This window comes from Pipra filicauda, unplaced genomic scaffold (assembly GCF_003945595.2).
Source record: "Pipra filicauda isolate LSUMZ 115617 unplaced genomic scaffold, ASM394559v2 scaffold35_size7292922_pilon, whole genome shotgun sequence".
Classification (NCBI taxonomy): Eukaryota; Metazoa; Chordata; class Aves; order Passeriformes; family Pipridae; genus Pipra; species Pipra filicauda.
In genome coordinates this window covers 3,603,226-3,630,965 of record NW_024104487.1, presented here as the reverse complement: position 1 = coordinate 3,630,965, position 27,740 = coordinate 3,603,226, and the positions used below count along the sequence as shown (strand labels likewise).

At 40.6% G+C, this 27,740-nt stretch overlaps 1 protein-coding gene across 1 annotated transcript in view; it reads right to left on the bottom strand.

The window, feature by feature from the left end:
• Nucleotides 1-2,936: 2,936 nt before the first annotated feature.
• MAP1B (microtubule associated protein 1B) overlaps nt 2,937-27,740 on the bottom strand; it is a 68,467-nt gene continuing 43,663 nt past the window's right edge. Inside the window, exons 3-7 of the mRNA XM_027709694.2 lie at nt 23,001-23,083; nt 19,159-19,299; nt 6,555-13,080; nt 4,179-4,417; nt 2,937-3,607 (exon numbers count right to left, since the gene is read on the bottom strand). Of these exons, the coding sequence (XP_027565495.2) occupies nt 3,452-3,607; nt 4,179-4,417; nt 6,555-13,080; nt 19,159-19,299; nt 23,001-23,083 (7,145 nt within the window). The 3' untranslated portion in view covers nt 2,937-3,451. The remainder of the gene's footprint in view (nt 3,608-4,178; nt 4,418-6,554; nt 13,081-19,158; nt 19,300-23,000; nt 23,084-27,740) is intronic.

Genomic DNA, 27,740 nt, shown 5'->3' with positions numbered 1-27,740 from the left:
GTCAGGCCCACCACAGGACTTTGAAAAGGCATGCAAGAGAAGCCCTGTCCAAGTTCAGGAGTGGGAAGGGATCCCCAAAGTTAATTCTTCATTGAATTATATGAAGCAGAATATTAATAGCATAAAGATCATGACTGGGAATGCTGTTATGGGTAATACCATCATTGAAACAGAGTGTCCTTTACACTCAGATATTGAATCTTTACAATTAGAGTAATCAATAATAAACCATGCTCCTAGAAATCTATGCTGATCAACAGCACTCATCGTTAATGTACACAGTACATTTTGATGACTGTTACACTAAACTAGTTGTGTAGTACTAGGATTAGCACAGGTAGATTAGTTCGACAGGCAGGAAAGACATTAAGGGCAAGAGGAGCTAATGGAGGAGCTCATCGCTGTGTTGAACCTAGGTGCCGTTGCCATTTGGAAGGGAATGGATGGAACAGGCATTACAATACCTCAGAATAGCCAGACCAGGGTTTTAATATTCTTGTAGCAGCAAAAAAAGCAAATGTACACGTTAAGGTAATCTGTAACTGTCTAATTATCGCTATTATTTCAGAAGTAAAACAAATGCTTCAGCCATCATAAACTTGCTCAGGGATATTTAAGGCTTGATTCCAATTTAATTTACAGTAGGACCAGATGACTGTAACTTCCCTGACAGTAGTGAAATTGCTCCTAATTCACAGGAGTAAGTGGTGTAAGTGAGATTAGTCACAAGACCACTGATGTACTTAAAACAAAAGCAGTGAATCAAACCATTTCAGGTATTGTCAGAAAATCAGAAAATCTGTTCCCACCCACTCAAAAAGTCTGAATTCTGACCTATATAATAAAGTAGACAAATCAGAAAGAATTGTAGAAATAGTGTAACTTATTCTGCCAAACATTTTGCCTGTATCTTTGTAGACTATATATTATAAAAGCAGTTTTAAGTGAATGATATGAGCTCAGCAAACATGCATGTTTTCACAATACATTTCCATCTGCCTTTTGTGCCATAGTCATTCTGAGTTTAACTACTTAAAAGGTATAGCAATAAATAAAACAGCATTGCTAGAGAGACCTAAAAAAAGAGTAGACAAAAATAAATCAAAACCCCAACAACCGACAAACAGGAATTCACAGCATTAAATGGGCCTCAGGAGCCCATATTTAGAAGACCCTAAAGCAATATTAAAAAAACCTCATAAAATTAGGAGTGCAAACATACACCTATTAAACAAAAATATCCTAGCCCTGTAAAACTGAAATAAATTATAAGTAAAGAAAATAAAATGAGGTCATAGTTCACTACATTGTGAAACTTAGTATCAGCCCCAACGGTGAATCATACAGACCAGCACACAGGTCCATGCCGGAGGCCTTTACACCTTCTTCAAAATCAGATTTGCAGATCTTCTGCAATGCAACAACTTTTTAATTGGGATAAAATTTCTGAGACTAAAAAATCCAAACTGTCTTAAATCATAGAGCAGTGGTGCTGTTCCTCTGCAAGCAGTCCAGAGAAGGAAGGAAGATATGAAGGAGGAAAGGAAAGGAAGAGTAAAATAAAAGTAAAGGAAAAAGCAGGGAAAGGAAGAGGAAAGGAAGAAGAAAGGAAGAAGAAGAGTAAAAGAAGAGGAAATGAGAGAAGGAAAGAGGAGGATAGAAAAGAATAAAGGAAGGAGGAAAGGAAAGAGGAAAGAGTAGGAAAGGAAAGAAGAAAGGAAAGAATAAAGGAAGGAGGAAAGAGGAAAAGAGAAAAGAGGAAAGGAAGGAAAAGAGGAAAGGAAGGGAAAGAGGAAAGGAAGGGAAGGGACTTATTTTAGCTTATTGCTTCTTCTATCTTTTTTCAAGATCTTGTGAGGGTTGAGAATGTAGGTTACACCCTTGTAAGTATTGGGCAATCAACTCCTCAAATCCCATTTTCTCTCATCATCAATAGAGTAATCTTATAACCAGGGTGTCCTTCCACTCCCCTCCCACCCAAAAGGTACTGGCAGTTGACTGTTTTCAATAAATTGTACCTCAATATCCATTCTCACTAGAATCTTAAACAACATTATTCATTTATCTTACAAAACTACTAAAAAAGTTGCCTTCACCTGAAAAATTTTTCTTTGCATTTACCTGCAAATGAAAATGTTTGTTAAAAAATCATGTATTAAAACTTCATGCAGCACTAAAAAAAAAAGGTTTCTGTACATTTGTTCTCAAGTTCACTCTTAAATTAAACAAACAAAATAAGGTAAGACAAAGGAAGGTTGAATACTGTACAGGTTCGCAGGTAACCTTTTTCATCATTCTGAATGTTTCACTAAGTTTTGTAACTCTGATACTGGACACCACTTCAATCTTGCTTCCACAGTACGAAAGAAACTTTGAAAATAAATGCTCATCTTGCCTTGTTGAGCTGTGCAAGTGCATCAATGAAGTGTTCACATAATTAACATACGTAATTCATAGCACCAAACCGTTTGACCAGTCAGATAGGTTCCTAACACCACACATGCACATTCATACTTCTTTACTGGTGTAACTATGATCCTACACAGATGTTTTATAAATACGCTGTCTCAGCATTAAAAAATAAGTGCATCAAGTTTCTTTGTACATTCAAGTCACTTTCTAAGGCAAATTGTCTACTGTATGTATTCCCGACTGCTTTGGTATTTTGCTTCAGTTAATTGACAGTGGACATGGGTGTTCAAGCATGTGGACTGGTCAGTTCTGGCTAGAGTGAGTGGGCTTTCACTGGAAGCATGCCTTAGACCAAAATTCTGCATGTTGAAAAAAAAGGTTCTAGATTTCTGGATAGGGTGCAGACTACATGCATATTTGGCCTATGATTGTTATGGTATGTCAGTATGCAGAGTTCAAATTAAAGTGGAAAACTGCTGATGAGTGATTAGGCTGTACATCCCTTCCTAGCTACGTTCCATTTCTTTTTATTTTTGAGCTAACTTAATTCTTTAAAAAAAGGATCCCCATAGTGATAGCTCAGATTAATACAAATTTAAAACTTTCTTCTCATGTAAGAATATAAGCAGACTGCAGTAAGCAATACATCTATTGCCATGAGACTAATGCAGACCTAATTATTTACTACATTCTCCTCCTAACCCTCTCTCTCTTTGTGTTTCTTTAGAGGGCAAATGCCTCTACCTGGCAGAAGTCAGTTGGGGTTGCTAGTGCATGGTTTCCAAATGTTCAGCAGAGATGCAACTGGAACTGTATTTTCGCAGTAATTTGTACTCTACAATGGGAAGACTGTTATTTCCCTTAGCAATCAACAAAGACTGAAAAATATTAGTGATTTGCATCACTCTGACACAGTATAGCATTTGGCAGGTATATAGTTCAGCAGTTGAAATAGATGAGTTGAATTTTTAGAAAAGGTGTTTTCAAATTGAAGAATTTCTGGAAGTAAAGTTTAATCTTGTGATGCACGGTTTTGTTCTTACAATTCGATCTTGCATGCAGGAAAAGATTCATCTTGCATAACAACAGTGCTGCTGCTTGCCAAAACCATGATGTTGAGGTCCTGCTGTTTCTCATGGGTCTCTTGGTACCATTCCCTCATCACTTCTGAGTCATGCGTTGGGATTAATGTCACCTGCAACACAAAACAGAAGTTCTGATGAATGGACAACAGAAACGGTTGATAAGCAAAATGTCTTTGTAAGAAGCCAGAGCCAACAAGTATGTTTCCCTTTTGGAAAGAGTGGGTCTTTGCACTGATACTCTTTAGATAATGGACAAATATTTTATTTCCTCATTCATTGTGATGGAAGGCATATGAAGTTTCCAAATGCATGTAATAACTGTATAAAGTGTGCAACATACGCTTTTCTTCCCTACTTATAAAACGCAATGTTTCCAAACGTGGATCACATCTATGGTACAGTAAAAAGATGAAACAGCCAACTGGCCCTTTAGGCCAGCTCTCAACTGTTTTATTCACCAGGAGCAGGTCTGAAGGGCCAGAAATGTGGGAGCAGCTGAGTGAAGTTCAGCCCTGTGCTTCACTCATGCATCCTCTCTTATCATCAGTGAAACAAGGTGCCCAGCCCGGGGACTCCATTCCCTGGCAGCTGCCAGCCACTCCTCAGAGGTGCTCTAGCTTCTCATAGCTGTTTCCCAGACAAGGTTAAATTTCCAGGCAGAGATATGAGTGAAGAGCCTACCTGCATGTTACTCTCCCACTGTGCCTTGCCCTCCAGCAGGGAGTCCAGAACAGCCCTGCTTGGCTCCTCGGCTGCAGAATCATTCCCGCTCACCACATAGTAGGATGACCGCACCCTCTTGAAAAACTCAACGTCAACATTCTTGCTATTGCTATGGTTGGGAATGTATACCAGATCCAAATACACTGGAGGTCCTGGAGGCACTGCTGAAGATTTTGTCACCTTAGTATTCCCAGGTCCTTTGGAAACAGAAGTATTTATCACAGGCTGGTTAAAAACATGCACTTATTAATTACTGTTATAACTACTGAGGTGAATGTGTCCAATTATGGCATTACCCTCATACCTACAACGGCATGTTCCGCTTTTGTTGTACACCAATTGTGACTGTAAGAGGAGAAAAATCTGAATAACTGGAACTATATAATACAACAAAAAAATCACTACCACAAACAAAAACTCAGCTGAACCTTACACAGTAAAATACTACTATTATCCAATAATTACTATGCAGGTCTGTGATTACTGAATTACCATTCAATAAATGGTGGTATTATTTTCCAGGTGAAGAAGTGCAGCTTTTTGAAAGTCTCACGCACACAGGATTATAAAAGGACTATAAAGGGTCTTACAGGGAGCCATGCAGATTTGAAGCAGGCCTGAAATTTGAGGTAGACAGCAAGACATGGTAGCTATTGATATGCTCAGGCTGCCTTACAGGTGCTTTAGAAAGCACCTGTAACATGAGCAGAAAGAGGACCAAGGAGGAACTTGGAAGGACAGAGACATTTGTAAAGCAATTCAGGGAACAGAGTCAAGTGTTTGTTTGCCTGCTGTATCCTAATTTGCACACCCAAATCAGCCACTTATCACAAAAAGTAGGAGGAAGCATGTCTTTGCTGTTGCACATAATATATATAGTACATGTTCTAAGAAGAGCTTCAGCGAAAAGGAAATACAACGTTTAAACACATTGAAGATAATACACAAAACCCCCTGTCTTTTGCTACAAACTAGATCGTGGTGTGAACTGAAAATTGGGATTCAACCAGTAATTTTATCCAGATGATCACTATTCACAGTCTATTAGCCTCCTCATGTTGATGAAGCTTGGTAAACAATTATCTGAGCAATACACTCAATTTAGGGTGACACAATGTAAGGCCAGTGAAGTCCAGTTGTCTAGCATATCCTGCCATTCATTAAAGGGCAATACCTCAAATGATATGATAAGATTTCCTGAATTAGAGAGTTTTACCGTTGGGGTTTTTTTACAAAATATTTTATCATCTCTGATGAAAAAAAAATCTGTGATATTTCTTTTTGAATTGTGCATACCAACACTGAATAAGTTATTAGTTACACTTTACATTTAAACGTCATTAGCAATAGAGCCCTGTTTTATTCCGGCATATAGTTGAGAAGTATGCCTTAAAGAAGAAGACTCAAGTGGAGCTAAAGTCATGGAGAAATGCACACCATGAAAAACTATATTGCTGCTTTGAAATGTATCTACTAACAGAGATATGCAAATGATGGTGTAAGAAAGGAACAGTGCACTACTAAAAACAGGGAAGACAGTTGAATGCTGCTTTGTTTGTACAGAATCCCAGACCTGCTCCTTGTAAAAAAGCTTTCGACAGAACATCAGTCCTCACAGCAGCAAAATCAAAGTATGCTCCAATACTCCCTAACAAGGTCTGCCAGAAACAACAGGTTAGCACAATGCCTCCTTCAGATATCTAAGTCATATTTTATTGCTACTTAGAATATACAACAGTCGTTCAAAATGACATTAACTTTCTGTATGTTTAATCACCACCGATGGTGTAAGACTTTAATCCGATTATGTGATGTACATGCTTAGTTCACTGAAAATGCTTTCACTAATGTTATAATTTTTTTTAAATGCTTCTTTTAAAATCAATCCAGCGTAGTAATGAGAGCATCCAAAGACTGATCATGACTTTGTCTCCCACACTACTGAACTGCATTAATTTATGTTAAAGAGAATTGTGCCTACCTATTTCCCACAATGAATAAAGGAGTTCACTTTGCTACTGATTTCACTTCACCTACAGCAGTGGTACTTTTAATACTATTAGGTGATTAACCATTTAGACAGATAGTATTAAATTCTTTGTATTTTATGTACTCTCTGGGCAAACTGACACATCAATTTTCTCAGATTACAACAGTAAAACTAGTGAATTCCATGCATTTAAATGTGGTCTTTATATGCTGGATTTACACTTAAAATCGGAACTTTTTTGAGGATTTGCTACAAACCACATTCTCAGCTGATAAAAAGCTAAACTAACTTCACTGCCACAACTAAGAAAATTGTAACACTAGGGAAATGCTATTTGTCTTTACCTGTGGTTGCAGTCTTTGCTGACTTGGATGTTGTTGTATTTGCTGCATTCTTGGTGTCCTTATCTTTCTCTTCCACTCGAGACTTTACCTCTGGATTAGAGATATTTTTGGTTGCCTTCTCCACAGATTCCTTCTTTTTTGGAGAAGCTGTTCTGGAAATTTTGTCTAAAGATTCTTTTATAGCTGGCTTTGGTGAAGCCACTTGTTTTGATTTACCATCACTTTTTTTAACAGGAGAAGATGACTTGGCCTTTGTACCCTGCTTTTTTGTCTTTGTCTTTTCTTTGAGGTCTTTCTTCAAAGGTTTACCTAAATTCTGATCAACTGGTAGAGCTTCTGGATCAACCATGGTAACATCAGGGTGCCGAGGGGAAGGGCTGCGATCCTGCATCGGGACAGGTGGTGGGTCAATGTGTTTGTACGTAATTGTCTTGTCCGTTGGAATGGTTTCTGACTCATCTTCTGAGTCAATGTTAGCATCTGCAGTGATGGAAGGACATTCCTCAGTCTCTGGTGGAACATCTGAATCAGTCTGAGATGGGGCAGACTCGCTCACAGATGTGGGAGGGGTTTCATCACACTGCCGCCCTTGCTGCTTTCCCCCAGAAGGCGGCTGAGCTCCCCCAGACTGAGTTAGAGGCTTCTCTTGATCTTGAGACTGTTCTTCATTTGCAAACCACTCAAGGGGGTTTGGGTTGATAAATGAGGGTGAAAGTTCAGTTTTCGGATGTTTATACTCGCAAGAGGACACAAGGCATAAGTCAACATCTTGACGGGATTCTGCTAACGATTTACTTGGAGTGAAATGTGCACTTGTGTCATAGGAATAGCTAGTAGCTTCGGGTGACCTGGTGGCTCTCCCAGTTGTCTCAAATGAGTAATCTGTGACTTCAGGTGAACTGGAGGCCTTCCCAGTTGCCTCATAGGAGTAAGCCATGGCCTCTGATGACCTGGTGGCCCTCCCAATTGTCTCATAGCAGTAGCCAATGGCTTCTGGTGACTTAGAGGTTTTCCTTGTTGTCTCATAGGAGTAATCCATAGTCTCAGGTGATCTGGTAGCTTTCCCAGTTATCTCATAGGAATAATCTGTGGTCTCAGGTGACTTCGTGGTTTTCCCAACTGTCTCATAGGAATAATCTGGGGCCCCTGGTGACCTGGTAGTTTTCCCTGTCATCTGATAAGAATAATCTGTGACCTCAGATGACCTCATATTTTTTCCAATTATCTCATAGGAATAATCTGTACCTTCAGGTGACCTAGTAGTGTTCCTGGTTATCTCATAGGAATAATCTGTGGTTTCAGGTGACCTAGTAGTTTTTCTGGTTGTCTCATAGGAATAATCCATGGCTTGAGGTGATTTAGTAGATTTTCCAACTGCCTCATAGGAATAGCTAATATTCTCTGGTGACCCAGTAGTTTTCTCTCTGGCCTCATATGAATAACTAAGTTCTTCGAGTGACCTCCTGCTTTTCTCTGAATCTTCTTTCTCTGGGCTGAGTAAAGGTTCTGGACTGTGCTTTGTTAGGGATTCCTGATAACCAAAGGCTTTGACAGAGGACACTTGCTGTGACAACAAATGTGTGTGACTAGCTGATACCGCTTCTTTGATTGCAGGAGGTGAATCTGGAAAAGTAGGAGAATACAGAGGAGAAGATTCCCTCGGAGTTAATGGAGATAGGTCAGATTTTGGTGACAGCTTTTCACCTAGGCTCTGCACCTTTTCTGAGGTAAAAGAAGAATATAGTGACATATCTCTGTGTGGAACAGCACCTGAAAAAGTTTCCTCTGGCAGTGGTGAAGCTACCTGGGAAGGTGTATGAGCTGATGAAGTTGAGGATGAAGCTTCAATTTGAGAAACTGAAATAATTTCTGAAATATCTTTCTCTTGAGAGTAAGACGACTGCTCTGTGGGTGAAATTTTCCGTGCAAAAGGAGGCTCCTGTATATCTGAAGGGCTATAATCTACTTCTGTTGGTCCATTTTCAGATATATGGTGTATACTAGCGCCTACAGCAGGATATTCTGGAGACTGCCTAGTAAAGTCCATTGCTAAAGACTGCTCAGGGGACTCCTGACCATATGCTACTGACATAGCTGACTGCTCAGGAGATCTGTGATCATGCACTGGTGTTCTTGATTTTGCAGTTTTAGGTGAGAAATCTGGTGGAGAAATAGACATGGGCCTTGGGCACTCTTCTTTAGATGGAGACATTTCTGTTTCCTGAAAAGTTGTTGGTGTTTGTACAACTGACACTGAAAGGGAATCATCAACTTCAGTAGAGTGGGGAGAACCAACCTCAGCATGCAAAGAAGGAGATACATCATCAGTAGTTGGTTCTGGAAACGAACTAGTGGCAACAGATGCTGTAGAGACAGAAGCTACTCCTTCTATATGGGAATAGGTGTCTTCTGCGACAACCTCATCAACGGGAGTTGCAGACTTGTCAGAAACAGTGCCTTCAGAAATTGACATTTTGGTATCTTCTTTTAAAGAGCCAAACTGACTGCTATCTACTTGAGTCGGTGAGAGATCATCTGCTAACTTCCGCTCATGCAAGATCAGTGAAGACTGAGAGCTGCTGGGTTCTGTATCCTCCATTTTCCTTTCCAGGCTGAAGCTTTCCCTAATTACCATAAACTCCATGCTTTTTTCATCTTGTCTCTCCTGGAAAAGGCCCACAGAGCTGGCTTCTGAAGCTGGGCTCATCTGAACAGGGGATTTTTCTTTTTCAGGTTTCCCCTCAGAAGGACTTCCATAATCTCTGGTGGGAGACTTTAAATCAGCACTCAAAAATGTATCATAAGTGGTCTCTGAACCTATCAGTGGTGGACTCCGTAGAGGCGAGAGAACCTTTTCAATAGGAGATTCTGAGTCTGGCACAGGCTCATCCATAGGGCTTATTCTGCATTTTGCAGACTCATCTTTGACTTCACTGAACTCAAAGCTAACAGGTGCTTCTGTTGACTTTTCACTGGTTTCAGAGGGAAGCTGACTGGACTTTTCATCAGTGGGAGACTGATAATAAGGTGTGTGGCCAGCACTACCAGCAGCAGACTGTGAGGGAGATGCTACTTCTAATGTTTTATCTTCAGGGCTTGCACAGTGCTCCTCAGCAATTTCTTGGTGTACATCAGGCAATCTAGCAACAGGGACTGACTCAGAAGGGACCTTGATCTCGTTTGGAGTAAGTGAAAAGTTCACACTACGTTCACCCAGTGGTGTTTTGGCAACAGGTGATGGAGGGGACAAACTGGCAGCTGGACTCTTGGCTGAACTACGTTTTCCATCAACATCTTCTTGATAGGGTTCTTTGATGTCTAATTTGGCAGTGCCATGGATTTCACTTTCTTTTTGCCGGTATACATCTTGGAACGCAGATTTGCAGAATTTGTCTTCCTCTAATGAAGAAGGTGGTGAGATGGTGGAAGCTGAGGCATTATAATCCTTACCTTCTGTGGCCTCTGTTTTGGATCCTTCAGATAATCCATTAAAAGCATCTGGAAGTGGAGAAAGTTTAGGTCTGCCAAACCCTTGAGAGAACAGTGATGTCTCATACTTGGTAATGTTCACATACTCCTGAGAGGGTGACTCACTTTCCTCATTGTTAGTTTCATCACTCATGACATCTCGAGGTGTCGACATTTCATCCATTGGAGTTGGTTCACTGGATATTTCAATGGTAGACTGTGTGTAACCTGAAGTAGCAGTGAATTCCTCAGGTTGATCTTCTCTATTTTCTTCATCAGAAACAGTGGCTTCACTTTCTGAACCACCAGGTAGTGTCTCATCATGGATAGAAGAGGCTGGTTCAATTACTGGAGACTGAGACTCTGAGCGTTTAGTTGGTGTAATTATGAGTAAGCCATATTTATCTTCAGCTTCACCTGATTCTGCAGCTTTGTCTACCACAGCCATCACATAATCTTCTTCAGCTTCTATTTTTTCAGTTTCCTCTTCATCTCTGATGTCTTCTGCTTTGTCTTCCTCATCTTCTTCAGTCTCTTCAGTTTCTGCCTTTTCTATTGCTTCTTCTCTGTCTTCTTCAGCCCGTTCATCGGATGCCTCGTAATCTGCCTTTTCAATATACTTTTCATCTTTAATGTTAGCATCTACTTCAGTCATCTTTTTTTCTGAGCCACCTGCAACTTTTCTTGCTTCTTGCATGTACAGTTTTGTGGCATCCAGATGGGTCTTTTCTTCTTCATTTTCATCTCGTTCTTCAGCTTCTTCTGTCTCTGCCTTTTCTTCATAATCTCCTGCTTCAGATGATTCTTCCAAGCCAGTTCCTTCATCTTCAAACTTTTCATTGTCATCAACGCTGTGCTTTCCCACAGGTTCCAATTCTTCAGGCGTCTGTTCACACTCACCCTCAGCCTCTGTGGTAGTTATGCCTTCATCAGAGGACTCTGCAGGTCCTTCATTATCCAATTTTTCTTTTTGTACTGTGCCATTGAGTTTCAGTTCATCCTTTATAAGTGCAACTTGAACTTTTGTTTCTTTTGTTGTTTCTACTTCTTCAGCTTTTAATTCCTCAAAATCCTTTGTTAAGTCCTCTGGTGAAGACATAAGGGATCTCTCTGCTTCAAGCTCCTTTCCACCAGCTGTAATTTCTGCAGCTGCTACAGTTGTGGCTCCAACTGCTGCAAGGGCAGCTTGTGTTCCACTGACTTTGAGGTCCTTCTTCACAGTTTTAACTTTTCCTTTTTCCTTTGGCTTTCCAGCAGGTATTACTTCTTTTTTAGCAGGTTCCTCCTTCTTTTGTGGTTTAGGCTTTGCTGCTGGCTTTTTAGCTTCATTTGAAGAAGCAGCTGTCTTCTTTGTTTCTTTAGGATTTTTTTTTACATCCTTTTTGGCTTCTTTGTCTTCCTTCTTAATTTCCTTCTTCTCTTCTTTTTTAGCTTCTTTTTTAGCTTCTTTTTGTGAAGCTTCTTTCTTTATTTCCTTCTTAGTTTCCTTCTTCTCTTCCTTTTTCACCTCTTTTTTAACTTCTTTCTTGATGTCCTCTTTTTTTGGTTTCTCCTCTTTTTTGATGGGTGTTTTCTCCTCTCTTTTAGAAACCTCTTTCTTTAGTTTTTCTTTTTCCTCTTTCTTTTCTTCAGGTTTTGCTTTGCCTTCCTTTTTCACTGTCTTCTCCTTCGACAATTTTGGTTTTACATCTGTACTTTGTTTTTCAGGAGTTTCGGATTTTACTAATTGTTCTTCTTTACTTACTATGTCTTTTTCCACCACTATTGGTTTGGTCTCTACTTTTGCTTGTTTTTCTTTTTTAACTGGAACTTTTTCTTTGCTTTCCACCTTCTGAGGCTTTTCTGAAGCCAGACTAGGCTTCACAGGCTCTGGTGCTTCCTCTTTAGATTCCTTTCTCACAGGCTTATTTGGTGGTGTCTTTGCAGCAGGCTTGAGACTCTCCTTGCTGTCTGTTCGTTGTTTCAACTTCGCTTGTTTCACAGCTGGACTAGCAATGTTCCCAGTTAGGTCTTTCTGTGTAACCATTGGTTGTTTAAGGAAGTCTAAGTGTTTGAGTTTTTCTAGTCCTTCTAGAATATTATACTGGGTGCTGTTTCCAGGAAACAGAACTCGGATTATTTTTTCTGCAGGATTAGCTGGATGCCACACAATCAGGGATGAGACAGAGGTGAAATAGGACAATGGAATGTCTAGTTCTTGGCCATTTGGTAGCAGGAATTCAGCTTTATCTTTGTTAGTACCACTCCACTGCTGCATAAAATATTGCATCTCTTTGCTACTTTTGACAGGATTAAGCACATACATCTCAAGCTTGCCAACTCCCATTTTCTGAAATAAAATTATGGGGTCAATGGTATTTCCTGTGTTTCTGAAAAGAGGTTCTGGTTTCATAGACAACTTGTTTAAATACTGGAGAGTAAAACAAGCTTCTTCTACACTCCTTTTGACTCTAAAATTAGGATCCAGGTTTTTCAGATTCTCAGGTACATTAAGAAATACAACTCCTAAATCAGGTGAGATCAGATTTTTCATCCAGTCGCTGTTGGTAGTAGACCCTTGGGACTGTTCTTCTTCTAGTTCAGCTATCTTTCGCTGAAGCATGCTATTGATTCCTGGCAGATTGTCATCTCCGATGTGAGTGAGCAGAATGGAATCTACTCTGTCCAAGTGCCGGATAAGTTTCCAAAAGCAAGACTTTCTTTCAGATCCTCCATTGATAAGCATATTGAATCCATTCACTGCAAACAATGCAGAGTCCCCTCTTCCCCCTGGGAAAATATAACAGCAGGGTTTGGAGAGTTTCAAGAAACCGCCTGAGGTTGGAGGTTCCAAAATGTCAAAAGGTGATGGCACTTCTACTGATTCTGACAGATACTCTGTGAATTCAGAGAGTCCTTCCATTTCGGGCAATATAGAAGCCGAGTTGAGTTTAATGTTTATAAAGTCTTGAAGGTTGTGTCTGTCAAGGTTGGAATTTTTCCAGTCCCCTTCCTCAGGGCAGAAAAGAGTTAGGCTGGCTTTGTTGGCAGGGTGTGTGGTGCTCAATAATTCACCAATCTAGGGTTATAAAACAAAAACACAAGAAGATGCACACAAATTCACTTTTTTAATTACAATAATGTCAGAACATAATATTTCCTGATCAGTTAGATAATACCTTTTTCATTTACTTCTGCAGTGGTGAGTACGCATCCCAGAAGCCAAAGTAACCTGTTACTACAATTAGTTCACTGCCATACTTCTTAAAACACAAAGGAGGACCTTGTCCTGGTCACTATTGCCCAAAGAACAGCACCCAAGGTTTCCTCATTCCTCCCTCCATATAGAAGGATGGTACAAACTTTTATATTGAGAGGGTATGAGGATTATGAGGCTAAGGCAGCCTGCACTGCCACTACATCTCTACCATTGACTCATGAGTCTGCCTGATGCCCCAGTTCAACCAGAAGCGCCAGCAAAATATCTAAAGGACAAAGCAAAACCTCTTAACAGCCAGAAAGTAACTGCATCATGGAGGAGGCCAGCACCCTCCTAGGGACAGCTGCCATCCTTCGTCCTTTTCTCATGGGATATATTGCACCGCACCATCACTACTGCAGGCTGGCTCCTTAAAAGCCAGTACTGCTCCCAGATTTATCAAGACTGGTTGCAGAAGAGTTTTTCAGCACAGTGACAATGATAGTGGAACTCAGGATCCTGTGTGGAGGAAGCAAAGAAGTAAGCAGGACTACAATCCTGAACTTTGACCTCTTCCAAGACCTACTTAGAGGAATCCCACAGTTTAGGGCTCTAGAAGACCAAGAGAGCTGGTCAATATTCAAGCATCACTTCCTTCAAGCTCAAGACCAGTGTATACCCATGAGCAAGAAATAAAGCAAAGGAGGCAAGAGACTGGCATGGATGAGCAAGCAGCTTCTAGCAAATCTCAAATGGAAGAAAGAAATTCATGAGACGTGGAAAAAGGGACAAGCCATGTGGGAGGACTAGAGGAACATTGTCAAAGTAAGAAGGGATGTAATGAGGAAGGCCAAGGACCACTTGGAATTGAGTTTGGCAAGGGATATCAAGGACAACAAGAAGTGCTTCTACAAGTACATCAGCAGCAAAAGGAAGATTAGGGAAAATGTGGGGCCACTGCTGAATCAGATGAGTGTCCTGGTCATGGAAGACACAGAGAAGGTGGAACTAGCAAATGCCTTTTTTGCCTCAGTCTTTACTGCTGAGGTTGGCCCTCAGGAATTTCAGATCTTGGATGTAAGAGAAGAAGGCTGGAAAAAGGAAGATGTTCCCTTGGTCGTAGAGGGTTGGTTTAGAGACTTAACACCCACAAATCCATGGGCTCTGATGGAATGCACCCATGGGTGCTGAGGGAGCTGGCAGACATTGCTAAGCTACACTCCATCATCTTTGAAAAATCATGGAGACAGGAGAGGTGCCTGATGACTGGAGGAAAGCCAGTGCTACTCTCATCTTTAAAAAGGGCAAGAAGAAAACTACCAGCCAGACAGCCTCACTTCTATCCCTGGAAAGGTGATGGAACAGATCATTGTGAAGGTCATCACCAATCAGGTAGAAGAAAAGAAGGTCATCAAGAGTCATTACCATGGATTCACCAAGAGGAAAATCATGCTTGACTAATCTGATAGCCCTCTGTGATGGTATGGAAGGATGGGTTGATGAGGGGAGAGCAGTGCAATGTTGCCTACCTCGACTTCAGCAAGGCTTTTCACACTGTCTCCCACAGGGTAAGCTCAGGAGATGCGGTTTAGATGAATGGACAGTGAAGTGGATCAAGAACTGGCTGAATGGCAGAGCTCAGAGGCTCAGGATCAGTGGAGTAGAATCCATCTGGAGGCCTGTAGTCAGTGGCACTCCCCAGGAATCAATGCTGGGTCCAGTCTTATTCAACTTGCTTATCAATGACCTGGATAAAGTGATAGAATGTACTCTCGGCAAGACGATGATATGAATCTGGGGGGAGTGGCTGATACACCTGAAGGCTGTGCTGCCATTCAGTGGGACCTGGGTAGGCAACAAAGGCAAGTTTAGAGTCCTGCACCTGGGCAGGAATAACCCCAAGTACCAGGACAGGCTGGGGCCAACTGCTGGAAAGTAGCTCTGCAGAGAAGGACTTGGAAGTCTTGGGGGATGATAAATTGAGTATGAGCCAGCAGTGTGCCCCTGTGGCCAGAAGGGCTAATTGTTATCCTGGGTTGCATTGGGAAGAGTATGGCCAACAGGTCGAGGGAGGTAGTCTTCCCCCTCTTCCACGCCCTAGCGAGGCTACATCTGGAGTACTGTGTTCAATTCTGGTCTCCACAGTTCATGAAAGACAAGGGGCTACCGGAGAGGGTCCAGTGGAGGGCCACAAAAATGATCAGATGTCTGGAGCATCTCTCTTATGAGGAGAGACTGTGGGAGCTGGGCTTGTTTAGTCCAGAGAAGACAGAGGGGATCTCACTAATGTACATAAATATTTCAAAGGCAGTGCCAAGAGGATGGTGCCAGACCCTTTTCAGTGGTGCCCAGCAGTAGGATGAGAAGCAATGGCCATAAGTTGAAACACAACAAGGTCCACCTCAATATAAGGAAGAACTTTCATGGAGGGTGGCAGAGGACTCTAACAGGCTGTCCAGGGAGGTCACATAGTCTACCTCTCCGGAGATACTAAAAACCCACCTGGAGGCATTCCTGTGTCACCTGCTGTAGGTGACCCTGCCTTGGCAGGGGGGTTGGACTGGATGATCTCCAGAGGTCTCTTCCAACTCTACCTATTTTGTGATTCCATGATTAAGAAATAAGTTATTACTGCAGAGATGGAAACAGCTACAAGTTTTTGGGCCATTCACTCCAAGCAAGACATTGGAGATGCTGGAGTGTGTCCAGAGGTCAACAAGGCTGGTGAAGTAGTCAGGAGCAGAAGTCCTTTGAGAAGTGGCTGAGAGAGCACCAAACTTCTTTAAAGAAGTAATTCAGATATAAAATGTCAGTGGAAAACATGCCAGCACATCATCATGGAGAATACCATAGCCTTCTTTGCAGAGGCTATGCAGTATCAGTTCAAGCTGTAAGAACAGTTTTCATCAGCTGAATAATTGGGAATTTTTGGACCACAAGCTGTATCAATGGCAGAAATGAATATATAACAGATTAAAGATGTTTGATTGCATTAGATCTCTTTGGGCCTCTCTGCGTGTAGGTCTCACTTCCTTTCTTGGTGTTACATAACTTATTTTCAGCATTTACTGAAAATAGGACTCAACAAAGATACAGTGGCTGTTTGTTGTATTTTTTTTTTTTAAACTCCAACCAATAAATAAATAAAGCTGAAAATAAATATTTTCTACCTTCCTTTGTCATCCTTTGTTGAGTATCGAAACCATTTGACAGGAGTATAAATTAATCTCACCCATATATCAGACATGGCCCTATCTGAAAGGGAGCAAGTGAAAAAAAAACACAAAACCAAACCAAATAAATGGAGAAAAGGTTGAAAAGGCTGAAAGATAAGGACAGTAGGGTAAGCATTGCTGTTGTCTACTGGAGAAATAAGAAAAGAGGGGTAGCACAACTCTGAAATGGATTTAGGATCTCAGTGAGATGTCTCTGATCAGGGTTGAAAACACATTATTAGGGAGAGTTAAATGTAGTAAAAAATCACTTCCTCTGAATGAATAAATCCAAGTCTGTTGCATACATAAGGAGATAACTTGAATAAAGACTGTTTCTCATACAGAGCCAATTTTCTGCCTAGGTAAAAAATCATATGGTAATATAGTGGGATAATGAATATATTGCGCCAATGAATATACTGCACCAAAGTCTGAGATTAATCCTCTCCCATTTATATTACACCATATCTGGATTTATGCTCCATACTTCTAAATTCTGACTTTTGCTCCTAAAAGTTGGCATGCATAATGCAGACAATGTTAAGCCACTGGTAGTCCAGGCCAATGAAAAGCTGAAGAAAGATTATTCCAGACATAGATCAAAACTGTTAGGAACAGCAAGTTCAGAAATGCCCCAGAAAAGGTCTCAATGGGTTTGCATTTCAGATGGTGACACCAGGGATATCAGCAGTTCCACTCATTTGATAACATGGAGATGGAACTGCTCCTTCTCCTCTCCAAATTCAAAGTCAATCTGGGAGCAAATAAATGTGCCTGTGAACCTGACTGTCTTAGTGAACATTGAGAGACATCTGTTGAGGAATCCTTAAGTTTTAAAAGTGCTGGTGAAGACAAACAGCAAGTTGGCTGTTCAGAGAAAACACAATATTGTTTCCTACCCTGAACCACAAAGATGCTGGTGTTGAAGAAGCAGGGGACTATGACATTTTCAATCTTTCAGCATGGGAGAAATTGAAAATCCTACTTTTAGACACTGCATGAAGGGACCTCTACATGTTAGAGATGGATTTCTGGTTAGACTTTATATGAGTATCTCCCAAAGGGTATTTACTTATTTGTAAACACGTTCCTTGACCATAGCTCAGATTTGGCCCAGTGAAGTGGAAATGGGCAGAGGCCAGAAACACCAACTCTATGCAGTACTCATCAAACCTTACATGCTTATAGAATCATATAATTGTTTAGATTGCAAAAGACCCTTAAGATCATTGAGTCCAACTGTGAACCTTGCACTGGCAAGCCCACTGGGATCAGGATTGCACATGAATTCTTTCATCTCATCGCCACTTAGAAAACCACTTATCACTTTTTTCTAGATCTTTTTTATGATCTTTTTTTCCCCAGTTTTTAAAAAATGTCGCACACATGAACTGCAGTATGGCAAGCGTGATCTTTCTTTGGTTTTGTGAAAACGTGTAGAAACAGCGAGACCCTGAGGCTTCAGAAACAATAGGCTGGAAGCCGGTGCTTGCCAAGAGCCCTGCCAGCTGGCTGGTGAGCACACTGCCAGCTGCAGGGCCGAGCCAAATGAGCCTTAGTCATAGCCCATGGGAGTATGCCCTGCACACTCACTACTGTGGCAATCCCTCAGCAACTGTAACTGATAGCCAACCCCCAGCTCTGCTTCCCAACCAACAGTTTTGTTTCCTAATAGTAATGGTGGTATTTGCCCCTAGTTTTGCATTCATCACAGAATCACAGAATCAACCAGGTTGGAAAAGACCTCTGACTGAGATCATTGAGTTCCAACCTATGTAGTCATATAGTAATTTTGTGTCGCTAACTAGAGATGTAAGGAGCTTGGGTTTGTAATTTCAGAGAAAAGTGACTCTGAGAAGTGCCAGTGAGTATTAGGTGTCATGCATATTTCAGAGAGCAGGAAACCAGTTCTTTCCCTAACCTACAAACATATGCTGAACAAAGAGGCTCTGGGAATAGATCACATGGATACAATAAGGCCATGCAAACTTTGCTTTCTCACTGCTAAACTTTCAAATCTCAGTCCACTGACATGCAACTAATTAATATTGGAAACTAAATCCCTAGGGATTGAGCCATCCAGTTTATTTAAATATATACTTTACACAGCAGCCAAATTAAGTGTGACAGCTTGTTTACTATGGATTCCTGCCCTATGGGAGCTTTCAGACACAGTACATTAAGAAAGACAGCAAAATAACAAGTCGTGAAACAAATGGCATTAAATATTGGTATAGCTCATGCTTATTTCTGTGGTATGTAAAAACCAAAGGTTGTACAGATTTACTGGCCAAATTTTAAACACTAATATAAAGAAGTTAAGCAGGTAGATGGTACCAAAAATACAACTATTCCGACAGCCACCCTCTGTCTTATTAATGCCACCTATTATTTAGCTGCCACCACGTAAGAACCTGATGTCGAGTTCAATTTGACTGCTTTGTATGTGCACCTCAGATGAATAACCTGTATACTTTAAACACAGCACTCTCTCCTTCGATTATCAAAACTTCCTTGATTTCCTCTTGTAATTTAATTCCCCAAATCAAAATTTAATGCTTTTGTTAAGCAATTTACATGAAATCTAAAATAAAATAAATAAATGTTTTGAAGCCTATAATTAAGAGTAGAGACCAGTAGTTCCACGGCTGCCTAAGCTAACTCTATCAGGGAGCCGTTTTTAGTATTCTAGAAACCTCTGCCATCACACAACAACGTATGGAAGACACTTTTCCAAACTAACCTCTTGATCTGTGAAGATCTCAATGAAGTTCTGGAAGGAGAAGGACCCTGACTGAAGAATAAGTTCTCCCGTGTTTTCAAAGCACTGTCCAGTGAGAACGAGGAGCTTGTGCCTCGCAGCATCTGTGATCATTAAGCGCACCTAGAGTGAAGGAGAGAAATACATCAATAATGGGATTTACTATGTGTTTCTGCATTCCACTGAGAGCATACAGTTTATTTCTCCTAATTTAAAACTGTTGTCTGGAGCAGGACTGTCAAAACATTATCAAGTATAGTGCTGTTTAGAAAAGACGATGAGAAAGGTGAAAAAGGGAAAAAAGGAAGGACTAGATGCAATTAAAAAGAAGGTCTGAAGAAAGGACTAGATGCAATTAAAAAGGTCTGAAGAATAAACCAAACTAATGACATGTAAAAAAGAGCAAGAAGCAGAACAGAATACATTTTGATTGAAAAAATAATTTTTTCAATGAACAAACATATTAATAGTATAACTACTGGTATACTTCAATAGTATTGTATCAGGACAAACTTAGTAAACTATTTAAAAGCAGATGCTTGTTACTTTACTTGACCCTACTATAGCTACTAATCATTCTTGTTTACTACCCCCAGAGGGAGATTTACTTGCATGCTAAGAGAAATCCATATATTCAGTATACTTCTATTGGCTGAACTGAACTGAAGAACAGAACTAAATAAAACCTATGTAAGATTCTGTACTGTTGAATAAATATTGTGCAAATACTTCAAAAGTATTTACGGAAAACTGAAAAATCAATTCAGCCTACGGTCAGGTACAAATTTCAAGTGCACTAATTCCTCTGTTAAGGAGGAATTAAACTAAATTAAATTAAATTAAATTATTAAATGAATAGTGATTCTAGAACAAGGTTATTCACCTACTAAACTAAATGAGCAAATGAGCAGAGTCCATCTGGGACAAATCCACATGATGTTGCATCCAAGCTCCATCTCCTTGGAGATGACACAATCACCTCATCTCTCCTAGCAAGACATTCTTTCAATTTTTTTGTATTGATTGTTAAGCAATCAGTTGTTCTAAAAAACTCCTGCTAATGCCTGGGAGGCTGAGCCAGGAAGGCTTAACCTGAATCTCTGCTGAACAACTCACATTTTCAGTACAAGTAGAAAAAAGACACTGGAGAGTTTACATCTAAAATAATATCCCAACTCTACCACGTTTTCATTGTTATTTTACTAAATACATGACCCTGATGCCGAGCAGCAAAAAGTTCCTTTAATTAAAATGTAGGACTAATGCTGGTCTCTCACTGATTGAACTAACTATAATACTGAAATATCCTTGATGGATTAAATAGATTGAGTGTATCTATTTTAGAGAAAAATATAGACAAGTGCAGCCATCTGTCTGATGTGCATTGCTCAAATTTTCTCTGTTTTACCTGTATTAAAACAATATCAGAACTGGCTTCCTCTTCGATGTTTTCTGTTGCTGGCAGCAGTACTCATCACTCTGCCAACTTTGGTGTAAACTCACCAGGTTTTGCAACAGCAAAACTGTTTCCTGACTTGTGAATCACTGATACGTGACTGTCACATAATTCCCCTTCAACCTATTTTATTAATTGATGATAAAATACATTCTGCAGAGCTAGCAAAGTATGGGAAGAAAAAAAGTAAATAAATGCTTGCAGATTACAGAGCATAATGTATCATACACATGGAAGACCTTAAAGATACACATAAATTCTGTGTCTGGGTACAAGCAAGGCTTCCTGAAGGACTAGCAGAAATTTGTCTCCTGATTTCAAGACCACTCAATTTCATAAAAAATACTGCAAGGTGATGATTTTGTTCAGTTGAACTGTTGGTTAAATTCCCAAATTGTTTGAAGGAAGTGCACAAGCAAGAGGTAGCCTCAGTCCAAATGGAGGTAAAGACAGAGTGTATACAGAGATGGGCACACAAGCAGATCAGTGTTTTCCCAGACTTATGGTAGGCACAGGAGCAACAGAGAAGGGACTTCCTAAGAAGGAAGTAAATATTCATGGGCATTTCAGAAACTTGTTTTCTTTGGGAAACTTCAAACTCAATCTCTCTCCCTTTGGGCCTCTCTCTTCTGGGAGTTATTTTGGCATTTGACAGAATATGACAGGAGCTTCAGGCAGAACCTTGCTCGGACTGCCACTAGGTATGGCTAATAGCAGCCAGAATAAGAGGAATATTATATTTCTTTCTGGTTTTTATTTTATTTTGTTTGGGGCTTTGTTGTTGTTGTGATGGTGGTGGTTTTTTGTTTGATTTGGGGTTTGGCTGGTTGGTTGATTGGTTGGTTTGGTTTGGTTTTTTCTGAATGAATAGTTTCAATTTCCTCTTTTGGTGAAGTTAGAGCTTCACAGTATATCACTGTCTCCCCAGATGCAACTTGGAAATCTCTTGATATGTGAAACTAAGTTTTCTATTTGCCATAGTGGGCAGAGCATGTCTACTCCAACCTCTGATTTAATTCTTCCACCTCTTTCTTATTGTCTCTTTCTGGATTGTGTCCAGTCAGAGCCTTGCTTAGCTAGCCAGCTTCAAATCTCAGCTTGTAACTTCTGACTGTGACCAGTTTGGCAAGATGAACACAAAGAAAAGATTGGCTCCCACAGTCTAGTGAGATGAAATTAACAGTAATGTAACCAAACATCTTCCAGAACCAAAGGAGTAAGGCCAGGGTTCAGAAGTCATTAATGGGCCTCAAATCATGTTCTTCCATGTGGTCATCCATCAAAGGAATGACAGGCACTAGAGAAAGAATAGCATTTCCCAGCTTTTGGCAGTTTTTTAGCCCTTCTACTCCTCCACGCATGCACACGCATTATAGCTTTATAGTCTGAATAAATGTATTGAGTGCTGCTACCCAGGTGACACCCTTGTTCTTACCAAGCACCTCTAGTGGCTTGTAACAGATTTTCATGTGTGGCTTTTTGGTGAATGAGCTGCCTTTAACTAAGATGACTTTTAAACTTTTACAACTTCAGAAATTTCATTTGTTTTGCATTTAACATTACTTAAAGTTGGTAACAAAACAGATTTTTTACCATGTACCACAAGCTTCATTTCCCAACAGAAATTATATTGTAGCAGTGCTTCTCAGCACAGGTCAGCAATGAAATTATCCCTATCATTTCAACCTTCAGTTTCACTAGCTAAATATACCAGTTTTGTCTGTGAGCTACACAATCAGTTCTTTGATTCTACCGAGTTCATAAGGAACTGGCAGTCTTCTTGTGGGCACTCTCCAGAGTCCATTAATCATGCCACATGGTTTTTGAAGGACAGATAGATCAACCTAGAGTCACTACCACATAGTTGGTAATTCCTCTCAAAGACCCAAATTTCTCCCTGGGTACCTTCAGGCACTTTCTTCCTATGTAAAATTGACATCCAGAGCTAACAAACAATGGAGAAGCAGAAGAAAACCAGATGTACTTTCACCAGAGCTGCCTCTGCTGCATCAAGAAGAGAATTTGGTGCATTAGGAGAAAAAGAATGCTGAGATCAGAAGCATGTTTCTCTCCTACGCCTCTGACAGTCTGTCGGGAGTCTGGGAACCCAGGGAAAAAAATCCAGGGAATAAATCCAGGGATGCCTGATGTTTTTCATATTTGCTTCTAATATGCCCTTTCATTCACAGTTAGGACCTGCTCAAAGTCTGCTACAGCTCTGAAAGACAGTATTGGAATTTGTCAGTCACTAAGCTGGAAGGCAGTGACTGATTCTCTATAATCATCTAACTGTGTCTGCTTAAATGCTCTCATCATGTCCACTTAATGGATCCTGTATGAGATGTCCAGTGAAGTATTTCTGACTTACCTCAGTACTAACTGCTTCATCTGAGGGATTGATGAGGACTACAGTCTCTAAGATATCACTTCTGTGGTGAAGAATCTTCTGACCTGCAAGCAACAGAGAGAAAGAAAAAGATAAGAAATTAATTTCAACCATCATGGTGTAAGCAAAGTTTCCTGTGGGGATGGTTGGACACTTGCTGCGCTGTCCTACTTTGTCTTCCTCCTGCTTACAAAAACTGTAGCAAGCGATGTCAGGTAACAAGAATGAAAGGGCATACAAATAGCATCCAGATACTGATTTAATAAAGTCTGTGCAAGTTTGGAGGAGCCTCGCAACCCACCGCCTTTCATACTTAGTCTGTCTCTGTAGTTAGTAGTGATACTCATCTGACTGGGAGCGGATGCCAGAAAAACACAACAGGACTGTTGATTTTTTTTTTCCTTACATTAATTGGCAAGTTCTTATCAGACTCTCTTTCTGTGAGAACTGCAGTGAGATTAATTAGAAGCCATATTGTCATTCAGAAATCTAGACTGGCAATTAGTCTAAAAAACCAGAAGAGCTGTCCCTTCTGAGCAAACTGCTTGGCTGCTTGGTGCAATATTAAACAATTAAAATAATTAATTGGGCTTAAAAGGGAGTATGAGGGACACAGAATAAGCTACTTATCTGCCAACTTAGAAAAACTCCCCTGTCAAGAGATGTAAATTAACGAGGCTGAGGATAGTCAGGCTGAAAGGAGCTCTGCAAGCCTGAGGGCATCGTCTGAGAGGATGGGCAGACAGCCATTCCCACACTGCCCCCGGCTCGGGCAGGCTCAGTGCTGCCCCCGCCCCAGCCCCTAGCAGACTCAACCCTGCTGCCGCGAACTCTACCCATCCCAGTGATGCCCGCCTCCTCGCTGACCTGCCTGCACCCCTCCTGCCTTCCTCCTCCTTGCCCTCCGAGCTCCCACTGTGCTGAGTCTGTCGCTGTCGCTCTGGAGAATCTCTACATTTATAAGCATGCAAGTTTACAATCAAATGGCAGTAAGTGAAGGAAAAGAGAAAAAAACCCAGAGTGTTTTCAAGTAAAATGTGAGATGGGGTTGTACTCTATTCTCTTGTGCATGACAGTGCCTAGAGACTCAGACTAATTAGTTTAAAGAAACCTAGTTTTCTTATTTCCTTTTTGCTATAGTTCCTCAAAAGAAGGAGACAGACTATATATTACAAAAGGGGAGGAGGGCAGGTCTCTTTCTCTCAGGAACATCCAGTTCTGGCATTACCCTTTGCAATTCAATTAATTTTTATAGCTTTGCTTCCTGTTTAACAGGAATGCACATCCAGATGGCTCTGCTACTGCAGGCTCCTTCATAAGATGCTCTATGGTCTGATATTTCAGTTGTTCTTCAGATTTCCCTTAAATTAAGATATTAGGTGGAGTTTATTGAATCTAGTTTATTGAATCATCACCCTTTAGCTGACACAGAAATTTCTTGCTTAATAGTTGGTGACACTGAGCACATACTTTGCTTCAGGCCAGACTAAGACTGATATATCATTAGACATTAACACATTAAACACAGGTAGAAAAGAAATGCAATTAGCCACATGCTAAGTTAGACAAAGATGCACAGTGTCCACCTGACTCAAAGAACACACTTTGGATTTAACTGAAGCTGCTCCAGGTCAGGTATCTGTAGCTGGAAGGGATTTGACCTGAGCAGTTACAACTTCTGCTGACCAACACCAGTGGTGGTTACTTACATCCTATGTTCCCATGGGCCAGACACCCAGCTTTAGTGCTTGTGTGGGTTCATGGGCCTTGAGACTGATTTCCAGAGGCAACCCTGTTGGTCTGCACCATGTACACAGTGCCTGTTCAGAGATGTATGCGTGACTGTCTCCCTTTTCAACTCCTTGGCATCAACATGTGTTACTGCTTACCATACAGGGTGGGGACCCAGCACTGGCACGGAGTGAGTCACTACAAGGGCTCCCATCCCACAGAACACCTGGGAAGTTTGCAGCTATTTGCTGATATTGGTAACATGGTCCCATGTCCCTGCTTGGGAAGTAAAAAAAAAAAGAAAAAGACTTCTTAAAACTATTTGCAATTTTGTAAGAACAACACAGGCTTTCTGCCCAGGTTGATACCCTGAGATGCTCAGCTGGAATGAAGGAAAGTCTCCCACGGGAACAGTTTTATCAGACAGAAATTAATTATCACAGCGTGGGAGCAGAAAGCTCAGCAAGAGCATGTCACAAATTGGCAAGAGACTGCAACTTACTAAATTACAGATGGAGTGGGAGAATCTGAGACTTAGGTCGAAGATCTGGGATTGCTTTAACTCTACTAGATTTTTGCAGCCCCTCTCTGTGCACGTGATAGATCATTTTTGTGATGAGACACAGGAGGAAAGGAAGGAACTTTCAGGTCGCCCGGAAGTGGTTAAGTGGAGAGATTTTACCTGCTTATAGTTTCTGGGAAGCAAGTCAAAGCCCCATCTTTGGGGCTTTATATCTTTCATATATAAATATTATTTATGTTTGGAAGAAATCATCTTTTGATTTTATTAAGTAAAGCTTCCAATTAATACCCTATATGAGTAAAGAGTCTTGGCAGTTGTTTGATTCAGAACCAGGAGAGAAGTAAACAGCAAGTGACAATTGGTTAAAGGGTGACTTCTGCATGCATCATCCCATTTCCTATAGCCATAGGATGCTATTGCTCTCCTACTCAGCCAAATATCAATGCAATTTCATTTTAGGATTATTGAGATGGGAATGGTGTCAGTAATACTTCCTAGAAGTGACTGAACAGAATTCTTAACTTACACAGTTGACCTTTTCAGGCCAGTTAAGCAGCGTGAACATGAGGCCCATTTTTCACTACGTTAAATTCGTGCAAACACAAAATGCAAATGAATGGCAAGGGAAAGAAACCAAACCCTCTTTCAGGTCTTGTTTAACCAAGAATCACTACTGACACACTTTTACTGGGCATGCCTGTGCCGCCTCAGCCCATGGATTTGCATGCTGTAGGCAACAAGTTACTGAACAGAGGGGTTCCCATCAGCTTCTCCTGCCACTCCAGGTGAACCTCAACACTCACTCCCCATCAATGCTATTCCCACACAAAGTAAACGCAGAGGAAGGAGGTAAATCTCTCCTGCAGTGATTCTTGGCAGAAGGGGTGAAGGTATTCCTTCTCTCTGAAGATGGTAACTGTTTGACACCTGAGCTGGCATTCAAACACATCTCTTTGGCAACTTTAAACATCTCTTGTTTTTCACTGTAAAGAACTTGAAAGCATTATTTCACCACCAGAATACATGACTGCTGTGTCACTAGCTGCTGTGTTACATCAGTCACCGTGTTGGGTGGTATTAACAGATGGATGGTACAGCCTGCAAGGTTGGCTAATGAAACTTCCCACAAGCCATGAATAAGCAATGAACTGTCTGCAGCTAGAAACTTCCAGTGTTCTGCACCTCTAAGTAACTCCAATATGCAGTCCCCCCAGCTGCCTCCGTCTTGTGGAGGACAGTGAGGAGAGAACACTGAGGGGAGAAAAATCCTCCAAAATGAACCATAAAATATCCATTCCTGGAGTTCTTTTTTAAAGTCTGAGAAGACACTTTTAGCAGACAAATACACTCACTGAAGAAAAGACATTTTCCCAATAGGGCAATGCTGCGTTTGAGAGCAGAAACACGTAAACTTTTCCCACATTTCTAGGTATAGATGGCAGAAAAAGCTTGGTGTATTTTAATTCCTATTCAGGACAATACCTTGTTTATTGATGTCCATGTGTAGTATCACCTTCAAAGCTTTTGTCTTTTTTGCCTTTACATTCATGGTAAGCAAGAGCTGGATGACTGAAAAATATTATTAACTAAATGGTTTTGTAGTTATTAGTGCATAGGTGGCTTGGAAGAGAAGTGGGAGAAGAGAGGAGGGGTTTTACACTGCATTTCTGTGCACCCCTGAGCTAAAGGTCAAGGCATGTGCAAATCAGACATTCTTTTACATTCAATTAAATTGGTAGAAGAAAATACACCTTCAGCAAAAACAGAAGTAATAAATAGCCTACAGAATACAACAAAGGTCTTCACCACTGAACAAGAGGTCATATGGAGCATGATCTTTGGGCTGCTAAGCCTCTGAAAGATAGTACTGGGGCTTGTCAATCACTACGCTGGGAAGCAATAACTGATGTTCAAGAATCATCTCAAGTAAAATCTTTTTTCAAATTTACCAGGTCAGATGAAGGTTATTGGAAGGTTATAATATCCCTTGCACATGATACATTTAAAGCAATAAACTCCTTTGGAAAAAAGAAGCTTTTTGCCTAGCAAACAGTAATCCAATAACTCATAAATCAAATAATTTTAAACTGCTCACTGTTTCATCTTCTATTTCTAGGACATCAAATTTGTCCTCCAAAACCAGATGTGTTAACATTCTGTTCATCGTGGTTGTTCTATATTATCAGCAGAGTACTCAGAGTCCGAATGACTGGCCATCTGAAGGTTACTATGTCTTATACTAACTGAATAAGTCTATTTTTCCTTTTCAATACAAAGATCTGTGGGTATAAATTGTCAATAATGTTGTAATTGTGACCAACCCCCAGACACCCACACTATCAGCCTGGAGGCACTACATTGCAACAAAAAATTCCAGACCAAAGAGAAAGGATCAAGATCCCCTTTTACAGCAGATTATTAATTATCTGAAGAAATCTTGTGTAAATTATATGGAACACTCCATCATC